Below are 21243 nucleotides of genomic sequence, written 5' to 3' on the forward strand. Positions count from 1 at the left end.
GGTACAGCGTGAATCCCGCAAAGCAAACAAGGAAAATGATAACTCGTGGCTGCTTTTCATTTCCGTCGCACTGATGGTGGCTCCGCACAGAACAGCTGTGCAGTCTTGGGCAGGTTATGTGACCTCTCTGGTTTTGTTTCTAAGTAGTAAAATGGGGATGCTTGTCCCCATTATGAAAGGACCGCGCTAGGACCCGGCCTAACGCACGTTCCATGTTGGTTGGTCCTCTGTACTCCTTGGAATTCCGATCGGTGCCCTTGCTGCATTCTAGAAGACTGTCTAATGACAGCGAGGCGTGGCCACACTAACAGGTGGGAAAGCCGGGTACAAAGCAGGGGGCGGAGGGTGGCCCCCTCTGTGAGACCCTGCTATCCATGCAAGCCCGTTCCTCCTTTCCAGCCTGGTTTACCAGGCCCAGAGCGGGCTGGGACAAAAGAAAAGAAACACAGATTTTTCCTGCTTTTAGGAAGCATGTATGGGGAAAGGAGTGAGAGAATTTACGAAAAGAGGGGGAAAAAAGTAAAATGTACATTCCTACAGCTGAGGAGTTATCATGGTTAATACCATGGCAGGAGGGCCTCACCCAGAGGGGACATTCTGTAAGTTACAGGAGTAGGTGGAGTGCGCCTCGGGGACTGTGCGCAAGCCCAGGCAATGACAAGAGCGACTTGCCACTCTCTGGAGGCTTAGGGCCCTCATGAGTCTGGAAGGCAGGAGGCCCGGGGGCGCGGGGTGCGGGACCGATTCGGGCCATATTGAAGACGCAGTCGGGAGCGGCTGACCGCGATGCTGCACCTGCCAGAAAGCTAGGAGGCCGCGATTGGAGGCCTTGCAGGACCCTAGGTGGGAGGGGCGCCGCGGATGGGGGAGGGGCCGCGGTCTTGGAGCGCCGAGACCCCGCCAACCACGCGCACCTCGCGGGAGGGCGGCGGAGACCTGGGAACGCGCGCAGCTGCAGGCGGCGGCGGGGGGGCGGGCCGCACGTGCACGCACTCCCGCGGGGGCGGGGCCCGAGGCCCTCCGGCCAGCGGCGTCGCGACCCCGGAGCCCGAGGAAGGACCCGTTGGCTCGCGCCCTTCCTTTCGACGCGGGGCTCCTCCGCCCTGGCGCGTTCAGGGCTGGGAGAGGCAGCGAAGGCGTCAGGGTCCCAAGGTGAGCCTCCGGGTGTCCCGACCCGGCTGTTCTGCCAACAAAGCTGACAGTATCGAGTATTTCCCTGGTTTCACTTTTCGCTCTTTCTAACTTCCCCCCCTCGGTTTGGAACCCTGCGTCCTGGGCTCCTGGAGCGCACCCGTCCTACTCCTGCGCACCGCAAGGGAGAAGGTATGGCCCTGGTGGCGGGTGGCGCGCCATCTCGGAAAGGCTTGACTCCGCGCGGGTCACCTCGCTGCAGGGGCGCAGCAGCTGGTGTGTTTGGCGGGCGGTGCTGAAGAAATTCCTGGAAAAGGGGGCGGGTGGCTCAGGGTGAGCCGCTCCGAGTGCGCCCTGGGAACAAACAGCGTGGGAAGGCTCTTTCCAGGGACGCCTGTGCTTTGCTGGGGACAGCCGGCCCTGAGCCAATCCCTGCCGGGCCGCCTCCTAGAATCTGGCTCCTGGTGGGGGTTGTGCGGGGCGGGTGGGGGGTGTCCAGGGGCCGCGTGGCGCGGAGGGAGTGCGTCCTTCCGCCGCTGACAGGGCTAAGACTGGGGTATGGCTCGAGGCCGAAACTCAAATGTCAGTTTCCTTAGGTGAAGGGGTCCCTCTTCCTGAAGCCCCGCCTCTCAGGAGGTCAAATCCCAGACTCTTCTTTGTATTAAAAATAACGTATATGGAAGTATAATTTACATGTGATGAGATTCACAGGTCTTAAGTGAACAGAGGGACAAACAGATGCACACACACACACATACACACACACCCCATAGTGTAACAAACACCACAACCAGGATATAAGATAATGCCATCACACCAGAAAGTTCCCTCATGCCTCTTTCCAGCAACCACCATTGTGATTTCTTTCACCACAGATTAGTTTTGCCTTTTCTAGAAATTGATATACACGGAATGGGATTATATGTTGTCTTTGTATGTGGATTCTTTTCACTCAGCCAAATGGTTTTGTGATTCACTTGTGTTCTTGGCTGGAAATGCAGGCGACGTCCAATGCACCCCACGGGGTTGGTCGGGGGACACCTGGGGGAGGCCTCTCATGGGAGCTTGGCCTTTGTGAAAGATGGTGAAGACCGCCCCAAGGGGAATGGGGCGGGGGTCTTGCTATGCCTCTGGGATGGGTGGGGTAGGTTCTGCGGAGAACTGGCTCTCTCAGAAGGCGGCCGCCCCAGGTGAGCACAGAGCATTGGTGCAGATGGAGACTGGCTCCCTCGGGCAGGGAGCACCTGTATTGGCATGAGGGGCTTCATGGAGATTTGGGGGTTCAGAGTTCTGCAGCCTTGCTCTGTCTGCCTAAGGTACCCCCCACTCCTTTCCCACCAGCTCCTTATCTGGTGGGGCTGAGTGTCTGTCAGGCTCTGTAAGCCTCCAAGCCCAAAGGCAGGCTCCATGCTTGTCTGTGTTGGTATGGTGTAAATCACGGGCCATACAATTCACCCATTTCAAGCAGATGAAGCAATGGTTTTGGGTTTATTACATCAGTTTTTAAAAATTGTGGTAAAATATATATAACATGAAATGTCCCACTTTCACCATTCAAAAAAAATTTTTAAATTAACTTATAATGTATTATTTGCCCCAGAGGTACAGGTCTGTGATTCATCAGTCTTACACAATTCCCAGCACTCGCCATAGTACATACCCTCCCCATGTCCATCCATTTTCACCCTTTTTAAGTGTACAATTCAGTGGCAGTAATTACATTCCCAATTTGCACAACCATGCTCCCTGTTCCCAAAACGTTCCCATCTCTTCAAGTGCGTCCCCTGCAGGATAACGCCAATTTTCCTCTCCCCCAGCCCTGGTAACCTCAATTTAATATATGTCTCTATGGATTTGTCCATTATGGATGTCTCACGGAACTGGAATCGTGAAGTACATGAGCCACTGGGACCTGGTTGTGTCTTTGAGTGTGATGTTTTCAAGGTTGACCTGTGTTGTAGGTTATAGCTGTACTCTGTTCTTTTTCATGACTGAGTAATATTCCATTGTGTGGCTGTGCCCAGTTCATTTATCCATTTGTCCCTGATGGACATTTGGGTTGTTTCCAGTTTTTGGCTGTTGTGAATATTGGCATACAAGTATCTGTTTGAATCCCTGCTCTTGTTTTTGAAGCGAATATGTATACCTAGGAGGGAAATTGCTGTCATATGATAATTCAATGTTTAGCTCTTTGAGGAGCCATCATACCGTTTTCCACAGAGACTACCTGATTTTTCCATCCCCTCCAGCAGTGTGCAAGGATTCCAGTTTCTCCACATCCTTGCCAAATCCTCTTGTTTTCACTTTTAAAAAATCATCGCCATCATGCTAGGTGTGAAGCAGCATCTCACTTTTTGTGTTTTTCCTTACTTTTCAAATTGTGGTAATTTGCCGTCTGAACCATGTTGAGATGCTTCATGCCGTCTGAACCATGTTCAGCTCCATCAGTGGTATTAAGTGCTTTCCCACTGGTGTATGCCCCCACCACGTCCAGAACTCTCTTCATCTTGCTACAGTGGAGCTCTGCATCTGTTAAACTCTAACCTTCCGTTGTGTTCCCCGCCAGCCCCAGGCAGCCATCATTCTGCTAGCCGTCTGATGACTTATAAATGGGATCATAGCGAGTTTGCCTTTTCGTGACTAGCCTCTTTCACTGAGCCTGACACCCTACAGTTTTGTCCATGCTGTAGCCTGTGTGGGATTTCCTTCCTTTTTCCTTTTTTAAAGATTTTATTTATTTATTTGACACAGAGAGAGAGATCACAGTAGGCATAGAGGCAGGCAGAGCGAGAGGGGGAAGCAGGTTCCCCGCTGAGCAGAGAGCCCGATGCAGGGCTTGATCCCAGGACCCTGAGACCATGACCTGAGCCGAAGGCAAAGGCTTAACCCACTGAGCCACCCAGGCGCCCTAGGATTTCCTTCCTTTTTAAGGCCGAATGATATTCCCTTCTATACATAGAGCACCTGTTTCTGTGTTCATCTGTGGTTAGGCGTGTGTTACTCCCATGTCTTAGATACCATAGATAATGTTGGTACAAAAATGGGTGTACAAATATCTGCTTTGAATTCTTCTGGGTGCATGCGCCAAGGTGGAATTGCGAGATCATGGGGTAAATCTGTACTTTTTTGAGGAACGGACAGTGTGCGAGGGATCCCATTTCTCCACATCCTTTCTCATTCTTATTTCCTGGGTTTTTGTTTGTTTGTTTGCTTGTTTTGTTTGTTTGTTTTGGGCTTCTGTTTGCCATCCTGTATGGATATGAGCTGTATCTCACTGTGGTTTTGATGCACATCTCCCTGATGACTTGTGGTTTTCATCAGCTTCTTGTGTCCTCCTGCACCATTGGTCCAACTCCCCCGGGTTTGTGATCACTGCTGACCCTGGAGGGACTCGGTGCCACGGCCACCTGCCTCGGAGGGCCTGTTTCCGCCTGCCCTTCGGCCTCTGCCGATGCTAATTGGCGATGCCACAGCCTCACCCCGTGGGCCAGCGGGGTCTCCTCTTCTCTGACAAAGAGGTTACCCATGGACTTCTCTAGTCTGTGAGCAACGCCTTCCCAGAACCCCATGTTCAGTGGGCCAGGGGACACAAGCACTACATCAGTCACGGTCTTGCCAGAAAAGAGGTGGCACCCTCAAAATTGGGTTATTTTTTAGATTTTATTCATTTATCTGACAGATAGAGATCACAAGTAGGCAGAGAGGCAGGCGGAGAGAGAGGGAAGCATGCTCCTTGCTGAACAGAGAGCCCTACTTGGGGCTCGATCCCAGGACCCTGAGATCATAACCTGAGCCCAGGGCAGAGGCTTTTAACCCACTGAGCCACCCAGGTGCCCCTCAACATTGGGGTATTGAGTTGAATTTAAATGAAGGGAACTTTGCAAAGGTGTGGGCAGCGTTTAGGAAAAGCACACAAGGTGGTGAGGTGCCCAGGGTTCTAGTCAGGGAGCTTATCAAGGAGCTTGGGGGGGGGCAGGTTCCCCTGGGACGTTGGGGGAGGGGGTGTTACAGTCCCTAGTAAGGGACTCAGGATGGCGGCCCGCGGGCCAAGCCGTACACTCACATGAGACGACCCCCAGGCGCAGCGGGGTGGGGCTGGCTTCGCCACAGCCCTTTGGCAACAGCGGGACCCAGGGACACTAGTCAGAGCCTCCCCTCCCGGCTGAGAGCTGGGGCCAGCTGACCCTCTGTGGCAGCCCGCTGTGTGGAGGAGAAGGGGGAAGGGCTCAGGCAGGCACCCAGGAGGCCTCGCTGCTGCTGCTGCCACCAGGAGGGCTCAGCTCATGGCCTGGTTGATGTCAAAGTAGGAGACATGGCAGCAGATGGGAGTAGCCATCACCTCGGGGCTCCGAGCCTCACCTGCGCTCGCCTCTGCAACTGGGGGAGCTGTCCCTGCCTTTCCAGAAGATTCCTCTTACACTCCACTGGGCCAGGAGTTTACTTGTGCATCAGACCCAAAGAGCCAGAGACTTCCAGCTCTTTCTGCTCTGGAAAAGTCCCTGAGTCAAGGAAAATACAGTTGGCTGGGCTACCTGCTTGGAATGAGGGAAGGAAAAAAAGAAAAAAACCGCAGCAAATGTAAATGACCCTGATGTGGACCCTAACTTTGGACTCCTCACACTCGCAGCCAAGGTGGACACTGGACTGGGAACCCCCACCACCCAGGGCTTGGGAGGGGCACACAGCGGGGGGTGTCGAAAAGCTTCAGGCCTGGTGGCTCTCTATGTTCCTGGAAATGTGGCTCCCTCAAATGTGGCTCCCTCGGCTCTGCCCTAGAGACGGGGTCCCTCTGGAAGCCCGCCCCGCCCGTGGCCACTGTCCCCACAGGTCAGAGCCCCTGCTTCTGCCCCAGGAAGCGTTTGGAACAAACTTCATGCCGAGCACGCACAGACCAAGACAAAGCCTCCAGGCCGCTGGATCAGGAGCAGTGACCTGTGTCTCTCGCTCTGGCAGGCCTCTCCCGGGGTGATGGAGGCCTGGGGAGCACAGTGCCCAGAAGCCTCGGGAGGAGACCCCTCTGGCCACCCCTAGCTTTCCTGACAAACCGGCTCAGGGCTGAAGCCCAGACCACCTTCCAGAACCACAGCGCTCTCCTTGCCCTGCCTGGACAATGGGACTCACCACGTCATATTTCTGTCATTTTGGTGTGTGACTCTGTCACCAGGGTTCGGGGCTTATGAGGACAGGGGCGCCATGTGCTACACGCACGGGAGCCCCCAGCCCAGTGTCTACACCAGGATCTGCCGAGAGGTCACCGGGTCCCTACTTGTGGCAAGCGTATCACCATCCTATTACCTGCCCCTTCCTTTTCTCAGTGTTCTGGGATCATCAACATCGTTTCTGTTGTTTCCCTGTGGATCATTTAATGGCGTGGAACCAGTGCCCGATTTTACGGGACATGGAGCTGTCTACAGTGACTAGTTCCTTACGCTGTGAGTTACCGAAGAAAGAGACAGAGTTGAGCCCTGGGCTAGGGACACGATGGCCTGTCAATGTGTTTGCTCACCTAGAACCTGCTTGTGGCCTCCGTGAAGGCAATATCCGCACCCCACACACCCCCTCAGCTACGCTCAGGAGCTTCCCGGCTGGGCTGGTTTGAAGGGGACCCCCTCGATGACCTGGACCACCTGTACAACACTTCTAGATAATATTGTGCTGAAAATACTTTTTTTTCACCCAAGTTTAATTTTATTTATTTATTTGACAGACAGATATCCTAAATAGGCAGACAGGCAGGCAGAGAGAGGGAGGGGAGCAGGCTCCGCGATGAGCAGAGAGCCCGATGTGGGGCTCGATCCCAGGACTCTGGGATCATGACCTGAGCCAAAGGCAGACTCTTAATTGAATGAACCACGCAGAGGTCCACTCCCTCCAACTTTCTAAGTTCTTATCGTTTTATTAGAGAGAGACAGAGCAAAGCAAAGGGAGCAGCAGGCAGAGGGAGAGGGACAAGCAGACCCTCTGCTGAGCAGGGAGCCCCACAGGAGACTGGTTTCCATCTGACCCCAGCCAGAGGCAGTTGCCCAACCGAGTGAGCCACCCAGGCACCCCTAGGCTTGAGGGACACAGCAGGCTCAGAGGGGTCAGGGCCTCCATCTGCTACAAACCGGGCTGGGACATCCTGCTTGAGTCCCGGTGCTCTCTCGGCCCCCAAGTCTGCAGTAGCAGCGGAGTGTTACTCCCACTGGAACAGCACAAACCCCGGAGGCTGCCGGAGTCAGGAGGATGGAAGGAGCAGGGCCAAAGGGACCGGCGTGGGAGACCTTCCGGAGGTCCAACGCCAGTGGCTTGGGGACGGATGTGGATGCTGGAGGATTCTGGACGACCCCCCCTTTCTGAGCCAATGGAGGAGGCCAAGATGAGGCAAGTCCAGCATGACCCGTGGAGTCTGAGGGGCTCGAGGGACCTCTAGGCAGAGCAGGAGTGGGGAGCCCAGGAGAGGCACCCAGCGAGGCTGAGAGGGGAGCCCGCGGGGCCGGCGGGGGGTCAGGTGGGGCAGGTGAGGAGAGGTGCTAGTACTTGGCCCTCTAGGTCCCAGCTTCTGGGGGTGTGGGTGTTGGGGGTGGGAGAGACCTGGTGTGGGGCTGCCTCGCCCCCGATCTTTGCGCTTACCGGAGCGCCAAAGAGGAGAAAGCCATGGCAGCCCAGAGAAAGGTCATGGAGTGTTACTCAGGAGGTTGAATAGGGTCAGCCTGAAGGACCCTCAATATATTCCCCGGCCCACGAATCGCAGCCTGCTTCGCCATCCCCTTCCTTATCACGAGGCCCTGGGCTGAGAAGCACCTGGTTCCTGGGCAGGCCTGGGCAGCTGCTCCTGGGAAGGGTCCTTGGAACCACAGGTGTGTGCAGCCGGCAGCTGGCCCATCCCGCAGCTGCCCACTCCCCGGGGCAGGGCCCTGAGCGCCCTGAGCATGGCTTGGAGGGCCAGTCCCATGCTGCTTGCCGGGGTGGAAGCGTGGAGCCAGGCATGGGGGCCGTATCATCTGTATCATCTCTTGGGAGCAAGACCAAAGGCAGGCTCTCCAGGTACCTCCCGCCATTTGTCCCAGTGAAGACCCAAGTTCACGAGCAGAATGAGGTCTCAGGGGCCCCAACACAGAAGAGCACATCATCAATGTGTCTTTTATTGATTTATTGAATCTTCATGGGAGCAGGTCCGCAGGGATGGCAGGGTGAGGCCGGAGACTCAGTTGGCTTCCAGAATCTGCCGTACCCAGGGCATGAGCTCGGTAACGCGGGCATACACGGCAGGACTGGAGGTGGAACAGGTGCCGCTACCCCAGGACACGATGCCCACCAGGGTCCAGGCTCCTTCCTTCTGGCAGACCAGGGGACCCCCAGAGTCACCCTACAGGGATAGAGACCAGGGGCTTGGATCTGGCAGCCCAGGCGGCCTTGCCCAGGGGACCCTGGACGTTGTTCCAGAGCCCTGACGAGGGCCTGGCAGCCCGCAGACACATGGCACATGCCTATTGGAGGGATTATGAACGATTACGAAAGAAGCTACAGCAGCTCCTTACGTGGTTTGTGCCCTTGAACGTCCGGGCCATCGGCTGAGACCCTGTGATAGACGACTAATAAAGTGGTTTGGTTGACAGGGAGGAAGCACAGGAGGTGCAGGCGGGCCATGGAGCTCAACCCCGTCTGGAGACCTCTGGGCGCCATGGGCCACTACCCAGGCTGTACGCGGCACTGCTCTCGGGGGCGGGGGCATTCGGCCAGGAGGACTGCGTTTTACAACAGCTCAAGGAGGAATTCCAGGGAGAGGGTGTCGGGCCGTCTAAAGAGGCCTGTGTGTGGCTTCTACCTCTTCTCTCTGGCCAGGCCCCTGACCTGGGCTTTTGCTGGAACCCACGCCGGGCTGGGAGGGAAGGGGCTGGGGAGACTCCAGAGACCGTACCATGCAGGAGGACACGCCACTGGCCCCGGCGCAGACCATGAGGTTGGTGATCTTGTTGCCCCAGAACTTCTTGCACTCGGTGTTGGACAGGAGGGGCAGGGTCGCCTGCTGAAGCCTGTCAGGGGTGTTGGCATCTGGAAAGATAGGGGTAGCGGTCAGTGACCGCACCCTGGCCCCCCAACCCCCCGTCTCCCACCCACCCGGCTGGAGGGCGCTCACTGGTGTGTTTGGTCAGGCCCCAGCCAGTGGTGGCGCACAGGGTCCCCGCAGGGAAGTCGTCGTTCTCATTGGGCAGGCACACGGGGGACACGGTCTGGGAGAAGCGGGCGGGCGTGGCCAGCTTCAGCAGGGTGATGTCGTTGTTGACGGTGAATATGTTGAACTTGGGGTTCTTGAAGACCTGCGGGGGCAGGGGCGGGAGACTGTGGTTGGGTGGATTGGGTCCGGGAAGAGGCTGGCACAGGGCTGAACCAGGGCGCTGGGCCACCCCACATCAACCCCGTGCTTCTGTCTTCAATATGGCAACCCCTCCTGCGGCCCCAGGAGCCTGGCTCAGGCCCAGGACACCCTGCTTTCTGCTTTGCCCTGTCACAACGGGATCCCACGGAGGTTGGGAGCAGCAGGGGGTGTTCAGGCATTAGCCTGGGCACCACACTCCCCAGGGCCTGCCCCCTGTTCCACCCCAGGGTCACACCTGGACTCCAGGCCACCATACCTTGGCAATCTTCAGCACTTGGATGTCCTCAGCATCAGAGCTCTGGTCAAACTCCCCAGCCACGACCAGGTGGGAGGTTCTGGAGAGGGCCCGAGAGAGAAGGGGGTCCTGCTGTGAGGCAGGGGGCGCACACAGCAGGTGCAGGCTGCGTGTGTTAGCGTGTGTACCTGTGTGCATGTTGTCTGAGTTGTTGATCAGAGATAGGACCTCAAAATATTAGCAACTGCCCCTGGAACACCTGCCCCTACAGCCCGCTGGGTGTTTCCTTCCCGGGGACCCTTGGGAGACCGGCACGAGTCGGGTTTTCTACATGTTCCCAAACAAGGAAACCGAGGCCAAGGAGTTAAAGGTCCAGAGAGTCTCCCCCCGACCAAGGGGTTTCCTGGGGACCCTGGGTCCTCACCTGACCCCGCAGTGGGCGGCAGTGACCACCCAGTCCTCGCTGATGAGGGAGCCCCCGCAGAAGTGGAAGCCAGTGCTGTCCTGGAGGAAGACGGGGAGGAGTGTGTGTTGGCTGGACACCAGCAGCCCCCCGGGCTGACCCCAGGTGGGCCCATACCCCAGCGTGTCCCCCACTCAGGGGTAGAACTCCTCCCTTACCTGCAGGGACACCTGCCAGGGCCAGGAGCCCGGGACAGCGTCCTCTCCATTGACGATCCGGGACAAGCCACTCAGCACGGGGTGGATGGCAGGAACCCCGCAGCCTGGGGGTGGGAGCGTGGGGTAAGGGATGGGGGCCCGGGCTCCCCACTCTCCCAGGAACCCCCAGGGACAGCTCAGTCGGACGTGTGCTTCAGCTAGGACAAGCCCAGCAGGTAGGCTGCAAGGTGGTGCCTGGGCCCAAGCACGGGCTGGAGGCAGGGTCTGGGGGTGTGGGCCCAGCCCCACCACTGCCTAGCCCTACTGTTCTGAGCATCCTTCCATCTGCAGAGAGGGGGTCATATAGCTGCTACCCTCACAGAGCTGGGAGACGGATGCAGGAAGACGGGGTGCCTGGGTTGGACATCCAACTCTGGATTTCAGCTCAGGTCTTGATCTCGGGGTCCTGAGATCGGGCCCCCTGTCTGGCTCTATGCTCAGAGTAGTCTGCCTCAATCTCTCTCTCTCTCCTTCTGCCCCTCCACTCACTCAAATAAATAAATAAATTCCTAAAAAATAAAGAAAGAAAGCTACAAGAAGACTCAGCAGGCAAAGCAGGAACTTGCTCTGTTCCTGGCACAGATTAAGGGCTCCACGAACACAAGCTTGAAAGTGCTCTTTGGAGGGTCCTGAAGGGCTGGTGGAGGCCAAGCCACACCTGCCCGCCAGCTCGGCCTCTGAGCCTGACTGGGAGCCACTAGCTGTTCAGAAGAATTTTCACTCCCTCTGGACTTGGCCTGCCTATCCTCCTGTGGGCCATCCTGGTCATCCAGGCCGACTGATCCCATCCTGGTGCCCTTGTGGCGATGGGGCTGGTGAGGCCCAATGGGGGAGAGAGACGTGCTCACGCTCATAGCACCACATGCAGCTGAACAGGGAGCAGGGTCCCAGTTGCCCCATCTGGCCCCAGGATTGTAGGGGAGCAGAGACCTCCCTCCCGGTCTCTGCTGGCCCCGAACTCACCGAAGGCTGTGCTCAGGAGGGCGCAGCAGGAGAGAAGCCAGAGGAAGGCCATGGTGCTGTGGTCAGAGAGCTGTAGGGTGCCTGCCTGCGGAGCTCCCGTTATATCCCTGTGCACCAAGCTGTTATCTGCAAACCTTGAGGTGGCAGTCCCTTTCCTGGGCATGTGCCCACGGAGGTAGAATGTGCCAGAGCAGGTCTGGCTTCAGGGTGTGTGATGGCAGCAGCTGTGGCCCATGGTCCTGCTTGGGTCTGGGTCAAGGGCAAAGGTGGTTCCAAACAAGGTAGCCACGGAGAAGAGCTCAGAGAACTTGGGTTCCTCTTCCAGGAAGGGACGTCGGGACAGCAGGCAGGCCTGGGCAGGGCTGGAGCTCCAGCCTACTCTCTCATGGGCTGGAGAACCTTGGACAAGTAACTGAGCTGGTGTGTTCGTTATCCTAAAGCCCGGGTAGTGTGGTCAAGGAGGAAGGAAGAGTGGGGACCAAGGGGCAGCCGGCCAGGGCTGCGAATGTTCCTTCGGCCTTGGGATGGTCAAGAAGGCTCGGTGAGGGTCTGTTCAGTGTCTGCGGTGGTCACTTGGGCTATGTGCAGCGTGGCTCGGCGGGGCAGGCCACCCACTGCAGGCCACCCACTGCCTGTTCACAGAAGGCCGGGTCTTTTCACCCAGATGCCAGGGACCCTGGAAAGAGCATGGCGCCTCCTGGGGTTATGCTCTCAGTGGGACCTGGTGGAGGCTGGGCCAGGCAGGAGGAAATGGAGTGGGGCGGGCAGGCAAGGAGGACTGCTTCTGGTTTGTGCGACACGGTGGACAGTGGGGCCCTTGCTCAGCACTTAAGAATCCAGGGAAGGAGAAATGAGGGTGAGGGTGCGAGCGTGAGGTACAGCGTGAGTCCCGCAAAACACAAGGAAAATGATAACTCATGGCTGCATTTCATTTCCGTCGCACTGATGGTGGCTCCACACAGAACAGCTGTGCAGTCTTGGGCAGGTTATGTGACTCTCTGGTTTTGTTTCTAAGTAGTAAAATGGGGATGCTTGTCCCCATTATGAAAGGACCGCGCTAGGACCCGGCCTAACGCACGTTCCATGTTGGTTGGTCCTCTGTACTCCTTGGAATTCCGATCGGTGCCCTTGCTGCATTCTAGAAGACTGTCTAATGACAGCGAGGCGTGGCCACACTAACAGGTGGGAAAGCCGGGTACAAAGCAGGGGGCGGAGGGTGGCCCCCTCTGTGAGACCCTGCTATCCATGCAAGCCCGTTCCTCCTTTCCAGCCTGGTTTACCAGGCCCAGAGCGGGCTGGGACAAAAGAAAAGAAACACAGATTTTTCCTGCTTTTAGGAAGCATGTATGGGGAAAGGAGTGAGAGAATTTACGAAAAGAGGGGGAAAAAAGTAAAATGTACATTCCTACAGCTGAGGAGTTATCATGGTTAATACCATGGCAGGAGGGCCTCACCCAGAGGGGACATTCTGTAAGTTACAGGAGCAGGTGGAGTGCGCCTCGGGGACTGTGCGCAAGCCCAGGCAATGACAAGAGCGACTTGCCACTCTCTGGAGGCTTAGGGCCCTCATGAGTCTGGAAGGCAGGAGGCCCGGGGGCGCGGGGTGCGGGACCGATTCGGGCCATATTGAAGACGCAGTCGGGAGCGGCTGACCGCGATGCTGCACCTGCCAGAAAGCTAGGAGGCCGCGATTGGAGGCCTTGCAGGACCCTAGGTGGGAGGGGCGCCGCGGATGGGGGAGGGGCCGCGGTCTTGGAGCGCCGAGACCCCGCCAACCACGCGCACCTCGCGGGAGGGCGGCGGAGACCTGGGAACGCGCGCAGCTGCAGGCGGCGGCGGGGGGGCGGGCCGCACGTGCACGCACTCCCGCGGGGGGCGGGGCCCGAGGCCCTCCGGCCAGCGGCGTCGCGACCCCGGACCCCGAGGAAGGACCCGTTGGCTCGCGCCCTTCCTTTCGACGCGGGGCTCCTCCGCCCTGGCGCGTTCAGGGCTGGGAGAGGCAGCGAAGGCGTCAGGGTCCCAAGGTGAGCCTCCGGGTGTCCCGACCCGGCTGTTCTGCCAACAAAGCTGACAGTATCGAGTATTTCCCTGGTTTCACTTTTCGCTCTTTCTAACTTCCCCCCCTCGGTTTGGAACCCTGCGTCCTGGGCTCCTGGAGCGCACCCGTCCTACTCCTGCGCACCGCAAGGGAGAAGGTATGGCCCTGGTGTCGGGTGGCGCGCCATCTCGGAAAGGCTTGACTCCGCGCGGGTCACCTCGCTGTAGGGGCGCAGCAGCTGGTGTGTTTGGCGGGCGGTGCTGAAGAAATTCCTGGAAAAGGGGGCGGGTGGCTCAGGGTGAGCCGCTCCGAGTGCGCCCTGGGAACAAACAGCGTGGGAAGGCTCTTTCCAGGGACGCCTGTGCTTTGCTGGGGACAGCCGGCCCTGAGCCAATCCCTGCCGGGCCGCCTCCTAGAATCTGGCTCCTGGTGGGGGTTGTGCGGGGCGGGTGGGGGGTGTCCAGGGGCCGCGTGGCGCGGAGGGAGTGCGTCCTTCCGCCGCTGACAGGGCTAAGACTGGGGTATGGCTCGAGGCCGAAACTCAAATGTCAGTTTCCTTAGGTGAAGGGGTCCCTCTTCCTGAAGCCCCGCCTCTCAGGAGGTCAAATCCCAGACTCTTCTTTGTATTAAAAATAACGTATAGGGCGCCTGGGTGGCTCAGTGGGTTAAGCCGCTGCCTTCGGCTCAGGTCATGATCTCAGGGTTTTGGGATCGAGTCCCGCTTCGGGCTCTCTGCTCAGCGGGGAGCCTGCTTCCCTCTCTCTCTCTGCCTGCCTCTCCATCTACTTGTGATTTCTCTCTGTCAAATAAATAAACAAAATTTTAATAAATAAATAAATAAAAGTGACGTATATTGAGGTATAATTTACATGTGATGAGATGCACAGGTAAGTGAACAGAGGGACAAACAGATGCACACACACACCCATACACACACACCCCATAGTGTAACAAACACCACAACCAGGATTAAGATAATGTCATCATACCAGAAAGTTCCTTTCTGCCTCTTTCCAGCAATCCCTTCTCTGAGGTAACCATTAACCACTGTTCGAATTCTTTCACCGAAGATTACTTTTGCCTGTTCTAGAAATTGATATACACGGAATGGGACTATATGTTGTCTTTGTATGGATTCTTTCACTCAGCCAAATGGTTTTGTGATTCACTTGTGTTCTTGGCTCGAAATGCTGGCGACATCCAATGCACCCCACAGGGTTGGTGGGGGGGGCTGGGGAGGCCTGGGGGAGACCTCTCATGGGAGCTTGGCCTTTGTGAAAGATGGTGAAGACCGCCCCAAGGGGAAGGGGGGCGTCTTGCTAGCGAGGTTGTCCGTCCCCATCACTGGCCTCAGGCACAAACTCCAAGGCAGGTAAGGGCAGGGGAAAGCTTTGTCCTGGAGAAAGGGTGTGGTGGTTCCTGCAGACTTGGGGGGTGGAAGGTTGGGGGCGTGGAGGGGGCAGAGCTCTGTTCTCTGTGGTCTGGTTCTCATCTGTTTGCATCTTCAGTGTCTCACCTTCCACTTAAGTTGAAGGGTGAAAGGTGTGGGTACAGGGAAATGGAAAGGACCAACTAGTGCCATGGGCACGGGTAGGGGTGTGCATGGGTGGAGTAGGTTCTGCAGAGAACTGGCTCTCTCAGAAGGCGGCCGCCCCAGGTGGGCACAGAGCATTTGTGCAGACGGAGGCTGGCTCCCTCGGACAGGGGCGGGGAGCACCTGTATTGGCATGGGGGTCTTCATGGAGATTTGGGGGTTCAGAGTTCTCCAGCCTTGCTCTCTCTGCCTAAAGTACCCCACTCCTTTCCCACCAGCTCATTACCTGGTGGGGCTGAGTATCTGTCAGGCTCTGTAAGCCTCAAAGCCCAAAGTCAGGTTCCAGGCTTGTCTGTGTTGGTATGGTGTAAATCACCGGCCATACAATTCACCCATTTCAAGCAGATGAAGCAATGGTTTTGGGTTTATTACATCAGTTTTTAAAAATTGTGGTAAAATATATATAACATGAAATATCCCACGTTCAGCATCAAAAACATTTTTTTTAATTAACTTATAATGTATTATTTGCCCCAGAGGTACAGGTCTGTGATTCATCAGTCTTACACAATTCCCAGCACTCGCCATAGTACATACCCTCCCCATGTCCATCCATTTTCACCCTTTTTAAGTGTACAATTCAGTGGCAGTAATTACATTCCCAATTTGCACAACCATGCTCCCTGTTCCCAAAACGTTCTCATCACTTCAAGTGCGTCCCCTGCAGGATAACGCCAATTTTCCTCTCCCCCAGCCCTGGTAACCTCAATTTAATGTACGTCTCTATGGATTTGTCCATTATGGATGTCTCACGGAACTGGAATTGTGCAGTACGTGGGCCACTGGGACCGGGTTGTGTCTTTGAGTGTGATGTTTTCAAGGTTGACCCGTGTTGTTGGATATAGCTGTACTCTGTTCTTTTTCATGACTGAGTAATATTCCATTGTGTGGCTGTGACCAGTTCATTTATCCATTTGTCCCCTGATGGGCATTTGGGTTGTTTCCAGCTTTTGGCTGTTGTGAATATTGGCATACAAGTACCTGTTTGAATCCCTGTTCTCGTTTTTGAAGGGAATATGTATACCTAGGAGGGAAATTGCTGGGTCATATGATAATTCAATGTTTAGCTCTTTGAGGAGCCATCATACCTTTTTTCACAGAGACTACCCGATTTTTCCATCCCCTCCAGCAGTGTGCATGGATTCCAGTTTCTCCAAATCCTGGCAAAACCTCTTGTTTTCCCTTCTAAAAAATCATCGCCATTGTGGTAGGTGTGAAGCAGCATCTCACTTTCTGTGTTTTTTCTTAATTTTCAAATTGTGGTAATTTGAGGTCTGAACTATGTCTGAACTCCATCAGTGGTATTAAGTGCTTTCCCACTGGTGTACGCCCCACCACGTCCAGAACTCTCTTCATCTTGCTACAGTGGAGCTCTGCATCTGTTAAACTCTAACCTTCCATTGTCTCCCCCACCAGCCCCAGGCAGAATGACGGCTGGGGTTCTGGGAAGGTGCTTCTCACAGACTGGAGAAGTCTGTGAGACTGCTGCTGAAAGCAGCCGTCATTCTGCTTTCTGTCCGATGCCTTATATAAATGGGATCATACCGAGTTTGTATTTTCGTGACTAGCTTCTTTCACTGAGCCTGACACCCTACAGTTTTGTCCATGCTGTAGCGTGTGTTGGGATTTTCTTCCTTTTTTCTTTTTTAAAGATTTTATTTATTTATTTGACACACAGAGAGAGATCACAGTAGGCATAGAGGCAGGCAGAGTGAGAAGGGGAAGCAGGTTCCCCGCTGAGCAGAGAGCCCGATGCAGGGCTTGATCCCAGGACCCTGAGACCATGACCTGAGCCGAAGACAAAGGCTTAACCCACTGAGCCACCCAGGTGCCCTAGGATTTCCTTCCTTTGTAAGGCCGAATGATATTCCCTTCTATACATAGAGCACCTTCTGTTTTTGTGTTCATCTGTGGTTAGGCGTGTGTTACTCCCATGTCTTAGATACCATGGATAATGTTGGTACAAACATGGGTGTACAAATATCTGCTTTGAATTCTTCTGGGTGCATGCGCCAAGGTGGAATTGCGAGATCATGGGGTAAATCTGTTCATTTTTGAGGAACAGACAGTGTGCGAGGGATCCCATTTCTCCACATCCTTTCTCATTCTTATTTCCTGGGTTTTTGTTTGTTTGTTTGCTTGTTTTGTTTGTTTGTTTTGGGCTTCTGTTTGCCATCCTGTATGGATATGAGCTGTATCTCACTGTGGTTTTGATGCACATCTCCCTGATGACTTGTGGTTTTCATCAGCTTCTTGTGTCCTGCTGCACCATTGGTCCAACTCCCCGGGGTTTGTGATCACTGCTGACCCTGGAGGGACTCGGTGCCGTGGCCACCTGCCTCGGAGGGCCTGTTTCCGCCTGCCCTTCGGCCTCTGCCGATGCTAATTGGCGATGCCACAGCCTCACCCTGTGGGCCAGCGGGGTCTCCTCTTCTCTGACAAAGAGGTTACCCATGGACTTCTCCAGTCTGTGAGAAGCACCTTCCCAGAACCCCATGTTCCGTGGGCCAGGGGACACATCAGTCACGGTCTTGCCGGAAAACGGGTGGCACCCTCAAAATTGGGTTATTTTTTGTTATTTTTTAGATTTTATTTATTCATCTCAGAGACAGAAATCACAAGTAGGCAGAGAGGCAGGCGGAGAGAGAGGGGAAAGCAGGCTCATTGCTGAACAGAGAGCCCTACTTGGGGCTTGATCCCCGGACCCTGGGATTATATCCTTAGCCGAGGGCAGAGGCTTTTAACCCACTGAGCCACCCAGGTGCCCCTAAACATTGGGGTATTGAGTTGAATTTAAATGAAGGGAACTTTCAAAGGTGTGGGCAGCGTTTAGGAAAAACACACAAGACTGGTGAGGTGCCCAGGGCTCTAGTCAGGGAGCTTATAATGGAGCTTTCGGGGGTAGGTTCCCCTGGGAGATTGGGGGAGAGGGTGTCGCAGTCCATAGTCAGGGTCCCAGGATGGCGGCCCGCGGGCCAAGTGGCACATGCACCGAGATCCCCGGGCGCAGCAGGGTGGCGCTGGCTTCGCCACAGCCCTCTCGGGGGCAGTGGGACCCAGGGACACTAGTCATAGCCTCCCCTCCCGGCTGAGAGTTGGGGCCAGCTGACCCTCTGTGGCAGCCCACTGTGTGGAGGAGAAGGGGGAAGGGCTCAGGCAGGCACCCAGGAGGCCTCGCTGCTGGTGCTGCTGCCACCAGGAGGGCTCAGCTCATGGCCTGGTTAACTGTCAAAGTAGGAGACATGGCAGCAGATGGGAGTAGCCGTCACCTCGGGGCTCCGAGCCTCCCCTGCGCTCGCCTCTGCAACTGGGGGTGCTGTCCCTGCCTTTCCAGAAGATTCCTCTTACACTCCACTGGGCCAGGAGTTTACTTGTGCAACAGACCTAAAGAGCCAGAGACTTCCAGCTCTTTCTGCTCTGGAAAAGTCCCTGAGGCAAGGAAAATACAGTTGGCTGGGCTACCTGCTTGGAATGAGCGAAGGAAAAAAAGAAAAAAACCGCAGCAAATGTAAATGACCCTGATGTGGACCCTAACTTTGGACTCCTCACACTCGCAGCCAAGGTGGACACTGGGCTGGGAACCCCCCCCACCAGGGCGCGGGAGGGGCACACAGCGGGGGGTGTCGAAAAGCTTCAGGCCTGGTGGCTCTCTATGTTCCTGGAAATGTGGCTCCCTCAAATGTGGCTCCCTCGGCTCTGCCCTAGAGATGGGGTCCCTCCGGAAGCCCGCCCCGCCCGTGGCCACTGTCCCCACAGGTCAGAGCCCCTGCTTCTGCCCCAGGAAGCGTTTGGAACAAACTCCATGCCGAGCACACACAGACCAAGACAAAGCCTCCAGGCCGCTGGATCAGGAGCAGTGACCTGCGTCGCTCGCTCTGGCAGGCCTCTCCCGGGGTGATGCAGGCCTGGGGAGCACAGTGTCCAGAAGCCTCGGGAGGAGACCCCTCTGGCCACCCCTAGCTTTCCTGACAAACCGGCTCAGGGCTGAAGCCCAGACCACCTTCCAGAACCACAGCGCTCTCCTTGCCCTGCCTGGACAATGGGACTCACCACGTCATATTTCTGTCATTTTGGTGTGTGACTCTGTCACTAGGCTTCGGGGCTTATGAGGACAGGGGCGCCATGTGCTACACGCACGGGAGCCCCCAGCCCAGCGTCTACACCAGGATCTGCCGAGAGGTCACTGGGCCCCTACTTGTGGCAAGCGTATCACCATCCTATTACCTGCCCCTTCCTTTTCTCAGTGTTCTGGGATCATCAACATCGTTTCTGTTGTTTCCCTGTGGATCATTTAATGGCGTGGAACCAGTGCCCGATTTTACGGGACATGGAGCTGTCTACAGTGACTAGTTCCTTACGCTGTGAGTTACCAAAGAAAGAGACCGAGTTGAGCCCTGGGCTAGGGACACGATGGCCTGTCAATGTGTTTGCTCACCTAGAACCTGCTTGTGGCCTCCGTGAAGGCAATGTCCTCACCCCACACACCCCCCTCAGCTACCCTCAGGAGCTTCCTGGCTGGGCTGGTTTGAAGGGGACCCCCACGATGACCTGGACCACCTGTACAACACTTCTAGATAATATTGCCCTGAAAATACTTTTTTTCCCCCCAAGATTTTATTTTATTTATTTATTTGACAGACAGATATCCCAAGTAGGCAGACAGGCAGGTAGAGCGAGGGGGGGAAGCAGGCTCTGCGATGGGCAGAGAGCCCGATGTGGGGCTCGATCCCAGGACTCTGGGATCATAACCTAAGCCAAAGGTAGACTCCTAACTGAATGAACCACCCAGACGTCCACCTCCTCCAACATTCTAAGATCTTATCTATTTATTTGAGAGAGAGAGAGCAAAGCAAGGGGAGCAGCAGGCAGAGGGAGAGGGACAAGCAGACCCTCTGCTGAGCAGGGAGCCCCACAGGAGACTGGTTTCCATCTGACCCCAGCCAGAGGTAGTCGCTCAACCGAGTGAGCCACCCAGGCACCCCTAGGCTGGAGGGACACAGCAGGCTCGGAGGGGTCAGGGCCTCCATCTGCTCCAAACCCAGGGTACTGGGTCGTCGGGCTGGGACATCCTGCTTGAGTCCCGGTGCTCTCGCGGCCCCCAATTCTGCGATAGCAGCGGAGTGTTACTCCCACTGGAACAGCACAAACCCCGGAGGCTGCCGGAGTCAGGAGGATGGAAGGAGCAGGGCCAAAGGGACCGGCGTGGGACACCTTCCGGAGGCCCAAAGCCAGTGGCTCGGGGACGGATGTGGATTCTGGGGGAGTCCAGACGACCCCCCCTTTCTGAGCCAATGGAGGAGGCCAAGATGAGGCAGGTCCAGCATGACCCGTGGAGTCTGAGGGGCTCGAGGGACCTCTAGGCAGAGCAGGAGTGGGGAGCCCAGGAGAGGCACCCAGCGAGGCTGAGAGGGGAGCCCGTGGGGCCGGCAGGGGGTCAGGTGGGGCAGGTGAGGAGAGGTGCTAGTACTTGGCCCTCTAGGTCCCAGCTTCTGGGGGTGGAGGTGTGGGTGTTGGGGGTGGGAGAGGGCTGGTGTGGGGCTGCCTCGCCCCCCGAACGTTGCGCTTACCGGAGCGCCAAAGAGGAGAAAGCCAAGGACAGCCCAGAGAAAGGTCATGGAGTGTTACTCAGGAGGTTGAATAGGGTCAGCCTGAAGGACCCTCATTATATTCCCCGGCCCACGAATCGCAGCCTGCCTCGCCATCCCCTTCCTTATCACGAGGCCCTGGGCTGAGAAGCACCTGGTTCCTGGGCAGGCCTGGGCAGCTGCTCCTGGGAAGGGTCCTTGGAACCACAGGTGTGTGCAGCTGGCAGCTGGCCCATCCCGCAGATGCCCACTCCCCGGGGCAGGGCCCTGAGCGCCCTGAGCGTGGCTTGGAGGGCCAGGCCCCTGCTGCTTGCCGGGGTGGAAGCGTGTAGCCAGGCATGGGGGCCATGGTCCTGTATCATCTCTTGGGAGCAAGACCAAAGGCAGGCCCTCCAGGTACGTCCTGCCATTCGTCCCAGTGAAGACCCAAGTTCACGAGCATAATGAGGTCTCAGGGGTGCCTGGGTGGCTCAGTGGGTTAAAGCCTCTGCCTTTGGCGCAGAGTCCTCGGATCGAGCCCCACATCCGGCTCTCTGCTCCGTAGAGAGCCTGCTTCCTCCTCTCTATGCCTGCCTCTCTGCCTACTTGTGATCTCTATCTGTCAAATAAATAAATAAAAATCTTTAAAAAATAAAATAAAATAATATGTAAAAAAAAAAAAAAAAAAAAAAAGAATGA

The 21243-nt window shown here is 56.2% G+C and overlaps 1 protein-coding gene across 1 annotated transcript; it reads right to left on the minus strand.

Moving 5' to 3' along the window:
• Positions 1-8225: 8225 nt before the first annotated feature.
• Positions 8226-11439, minus strand: LOC131818127 (chymotrypsinogen 2-like). The gene is made up of 7 exons (XM_059152234.1): positions 11349-11439; positions 10347-10450; positions 10150-10229; positions 9747-9825; positions 9251-9431; positions 9032-9165; positions 8226-8479 (listed from the first exon to the last, which is right to left on the minus strand). The coding sequence occupies exons 1-7, from the start codon at positions 11398-11400 to the stop codon at positions 8318-8320; spliced, it is 792 nt and encodes a 263-aa protein (XP_059008217.1). The 5' UTR covers positions 11401-11439; the 3' UTR covers positions 8226-8317.
• Between the last annotated feature and the right edge of the window lie 9804 nt (positions 11440-21243).

This window comes from Mustela lutreola, chromosome 16 (assembly GCF_030435805.1).
Source record: "Mustela lutreola isolate mMusLut2 chromosome 16, mMusLut2.pri, whole genome shotgun sequence".
Classification (NCBI taxonomy): domain Eukaryota; kingdom Metazoa; phylum Chordata; class Mammalia; order Carnivora; family Mustelidae; genus Mustela; species Mustela lutreola.